This window comes from Ruditapes philippinarum, unplaced genomic scaffold, assembly GCF_026571515.1.
Source record: "Ruditapes philippinarum isolate M1 unplaced genomic scaffold, ASM2657151v2 ctg7969_1_1_1_1, whole genome shotgun sequence".
Taxonomy (NCBI): domain Eukaryota; kingdom Metazoa; phylum Mollusca; class Bivalvia; order Venerida; family Veneridae; genus Ruditapes; species Ruditapes philippinarum.
Window position 1 is genome coordinate 32,804 of NW_026864635.1, and position 4,904 is coordinate 37,707.

Here is a 4,904-nt window from a genome sequence, read left to right on the forward strand (position 1 = left end):
TAACTGAATTAATGGACTGATAACATTGGTTTAAAAGACGTGCTAGTATTACGTAATGTGGTGATAAAAGATAGCCAGTACAACTTTGATTATTGCATTTACATCGATGTGACATTCTTGACATATCTAAAAATTAATACATTTTGAGTTTTTCCCTAGACGTTCGGCAGGTTCCGTAATCACGGAAATGTAGGAATGTTATGCAAATGAGATATCCGTCATAACAAAAACTAGTTGTATTTTATACGGATTTCATATTTCTTTAGTCGAAAATATTTCCATCAAAAAACTTATAGTGAAGGTTTATAATATATCGTTATTCTACATACACAAAAACGTCAAAAGAACTGCATTCTTTTAATAAAAACTAAATGGAGAAGTTAAGTTTTATAGGAATTTAAATCAGTTAATTTTAAATGCGACATAAAATATTTATATTAATAATTAAAGTTTCCAAATTCAATTGACAGATAGGTAAAAATACATGTAACCCTAGTTTAACATTATTTGTTCTGTGTAAGTAGTTTAAAACACAAATTAATAAAACAATTGACAGCTTTAAAATCAATATGATTGAATTGAATTGAATCACCCAGCCATTCAAATGTTTTCTACGCCTATTCGAACAAAAACAAAACATGCAAATGCAGTTGGATAAGAGTTTACGTACATGGTAAATGCACCATGCATCATGTATTATTATGTATGCTATTGAAATTAGACCGAAATCCGTTGTAGATTTGCATGCCTATATACATCAAATGCGATTCTCCCCTATTCTCTTTCCAATCAATACACACCTGTAAAAAATACCTTATCTATTATTCAAAATACCATTGTCGTTTCCCGACTTTTAATACCAGATTTTCAATACTCTACTCAGGTACCCAGGTAGTATCACGAGATGTTGTCGTAGTGTTATGTCGCGCGGATGAATATGTGAGCGTCTTTGCTTCTGTTGGATAAACTTGTAAACATGTCTAAAACTTTAGGATTTAAACGTCAAATTATTGTGATTTTAATTTTTATTACCATAGTGACATGTTTGATCAGTATGAAAAAACTTCAATTATTTCGGTATCCGATGCAAAAATATTTAAATATATCTCATAAAGACCACACATTTATCAAGTCTATATTAGGAATGCATATAAAAATAAACGGAAGTGAGGAATTTGGGGAAGTATTACAACAACTCATCAGAAACCATACGATGGGAGTAAATGAGAAACCATCGAATATGACAATAAACATTACAACGCCAGAACAAAACACGAAAAAGCCGGATGAAATAAGAGAAACAGTATGTGAAAAATGTTTTACTCATGATTTTAAATATTTGATAAATAATGAGAAAATATGTAAGATAAATAGCGACAACAACGATACAATAGATTTGTTTATCATGATTTTGACAGTACATAAGAACTTTGAACAACGTGACGTCATTCGCAGAACGTGGCTGTCATATTCCAAGAACAATACTGGTAACGTGCGTTATGCGTTTTTGCTCGGCAAGCCGGCAAATGATGATCTTCACGAAAAAGTTGTTCAGGAAAATAACGTGTACCATGATATAATAAAGGAAGATTTTGTTGATACATATATGAATTTGACTTATAAGACCATAATGGGATTTAAATGGGTAGTGACGTTTTGTCCTAAAGCTAAATATATTCTCAAAACAGACGATGACATGTATATAAATGTACCAAATTTCGTAAATTACGTTAACACATCTGGTGTAGAGTTAGAAAATCATGTTGTCGGATCTTGTGAGAAAATTGCAAGTCCAATTAGGAACACTGATTCTAAATGGTATGCCTCTAAAGAATCATACAAAGAAAGACGGTTTCCTGGTTACTGTTCTGGGACCGGCTACATTACAAGTTTCAATATAGTGAACAAAATATTTGCCATATCCCCTAAAATTCCATTTTTTCATCTGGAGGACATATATGTTGGTCTTTGTTTAAGGAAAATTGGAGGATCTGTAAAAAATAAAGGTGGTTTCAATCGAGGCAGGGTGAAATTAAATGCATGTGTTTATAAAGGTAAAACCATGTTTACGTCACACCAAGTGACGGCAAAACAAATGGAAACTATATGGAACTCTAAGTGTCAATCATAATAAGTCTAGTATCTCGTTGATATTAACATTAATGTTTATTTTTTAATTTGTTCAGACTTAACCACGTGTAAACATGTACTTGAGATGGCGTTAAAATTCGTGGCTGCAATAAGCGGACTAACAGACTCCACGTGATGACTGATATATGTGTCCTTGTTTTCTTGATTTCTTTGTTGTGCATCGTCGTAACAAAATTAATAATACCACTGCTAGAAGTGCTACATGCTCATATATCTTACAGACAATGACACTTTATATACTTGCTTTTCAACTACAGTAAGTTGTTACTATGAAGCTTGACCATTTAAGTGCTAGCTCATTTCCGGTTGTAATCTACATGATCGGAAAATTCAGACATAGTTGGCATTAACATGTCTGATGTCAGTAAAATGATATCATGGAAATTCCTTCTTCGTAAATGTTCTGATATCTCATTCACTTAATGTAGGAAGTGATAATAATAGAGATCTTACCATTTCGTTGCATTTGACATGTTTTTTCTTCCTTTTTTATTTATTTTGTTGTTGTTGTTGTTGGTTTTGCTGTTGTTTTTGCTTTATTTATTTTTAAGTGTATGACATATGACAAGTTTAAGAATATTACTGGGATTAGAGCTGTCGAGCGTACTACGAAAACAATTCAAACATCTTATTCTTATTTTGGTATTGATCTTATCATGTCGCTGATGCTGAACATATTTGTTAAAGGAGAAGAACCATATAAGCAACGCTTTGCTCTCCTTGTTAATATTTCAATGGCAAAAACTGGAATCTCTTTATTTAGAAAATCTATGGGATATTTAATGAATCCACATCAAACCATCGTTAATGTTCAAAATATAGCAAAACATAACGTCTTCTTTAAATATATTTTTATCCGAATATATGTACATGTCTATAACCGGGTCTAGAGATAACCTTTACAATGCCTGCTATATATGATTTGTTTAGTTTTATCAAATAACAAACATGTTTGCTTTTGCACATTATTTATTGCCGCTTGATATAAAAAAACGGGTTATCTAATTGTAAATCAATTTCAATTTGTCGTCTGCGGTACTCAATACTGCCTGTTACTTGTTTTACAGTTTATTTGATAAAATCTTCCTATGAATAACAACCTAAAATAAAGAAATTATTGCTATCAATTAGAAGTACACTGCTTAGGTAACGCATGCTAGATAAATACTTATTAATTTGTAGCATTAATTCCCTGATATTTCAATCAATATCGCCTGCAAATATCGATAAAGCCTCTAGAGGATGACGGTAAATTACTGTAAAAACTTCACATGTACATGTACTTTTACCGATAGACCGCTTTGAGCATGCTTTGTTTACCTGATGAAAGAAAAAGCTTCAAATTTAGGCCTTTATGATTTATTCATTTCTGTGAAGAAGATTTGGAGAAGTAAAGACAAGAGAGAGAGAGAGTACATGCAAAAAGAAATTGAGAAAAAGATGTAGTTGTAAAATCTTAGAACGAAAAGTTTAGCATTGCTAAGAACACGGGACTTTTGTCTTACTCTCTTTTTAATAGTCCGTCATTTCCATAGACCTCTCCTCTATTATAAATAAATCGATACCAATCACAACACTTTGCAATTCTCCGCCATAAACATAAACATAGCCTTACTGTGCTGAATTTTGTATGTTTGTCCAACAATATTGACCCGGCACTTCATTAATTTTCGTAAAGGTCATTTGATAAACACTGGCATCTAACGAATATATCGACATTTTTGTTAATTTTACACGTCAGTGAGGTGTGATAAATTGGTAGAGATGCCGGACTAGTGATCTGAAGGTCTCTGGTCCGATACCAAAATACATCACATCTTGAAGATACGCATTTTTTTATATTTTATTTTGGAATTTACGTGCAAGAATTAATTTGAAATCGTTTTACTACATCTGGTTGTAGGATAGCTTTTGCGTAGTGTTTTTATACAGTTATATGTTTAATTTCATTACATTATCTTTAATAAAAATTACAGCGCGTTTATACACAGACTAAATACACACACAAAAAAGTCAAAACGGTTTGCACAAGTTTTAAGAGAAATTGCAATTTTAAGATAAAAATAAGAAAAGAAATAAAAGTGGCTGAACCAGGATTCAGACATACAAGTTTATGTCTATATTCTTGACGTGAAATACTTTTACAGACAACGCTAAAGGGGGATTCTTAATTTGACCATTTAACATTCGTAATAATTTAAAAGTAGATCGTAATGTTTACAGAATTTACCGACTATATGGTCAAATGCAAGAGTGCCAGGTCAATATTGTTGGACAATACTAGTCTATTTCTTTATATCTGTACAGGTGATTATGCGTATCAATCTGAAACATGATAAATGTATTTCTTTCCATTTTTATATTTTGTATTTTGCCAATTTTGTAATGTTGATATGTATTATTTATATATTTATGTGACTGTTATGGATTATTTATTACAGGACGGTATCTGTCGTAATTATACTTTTTTACTTACACAAGAGTTTGTTTTATTGAAGACCCGCTCTACCAAAGGCATAGCCCGCGACAGTTAGGGTTAGGTTAGGGTTAAGTCAAAGTCTAATTCTCACTTGGACATAATAATTTCTTGAAGAGGAATTTTAATGATATTCTGACAATTGAATCTAATTACCATGACTTATATTGACTCTGCATGAAATTAGTCTCCAAGGACAAATTTACAAATATATGATATAATGCATTAATGACGAAGTTTAAATAAATAATGTATACATGACTATAATTGTCATAAA

The 4,904-nt window shown here is 31.4% G+C and overlaps 1 protein-coding gene across 1 annotated transcript; it reads left to right on the forward strand.

The window, feature by feature from the left end:
* Positions 1-842: 842 nt before the first annotated feature.
* LOC132726342 (beta-1,3-galactosyltransferase 1-like) lies at positions 843-4,316 on the forward strand. The gene has a single exon (XM_060711653.1). The coding sequence runs from the start codon at positions 977-979 to the stop codon at positions 2,129-2,131; it is 1,155 nt and encodes a 384-aa protein (XP_060567636.1). The 5' UTR covers positions 843-976; the 3' UTR covers positions 2,132-4,316.
* The last annotated feature ends 588 nt before the right edge of the window (positions 4,317-4,904 follow it).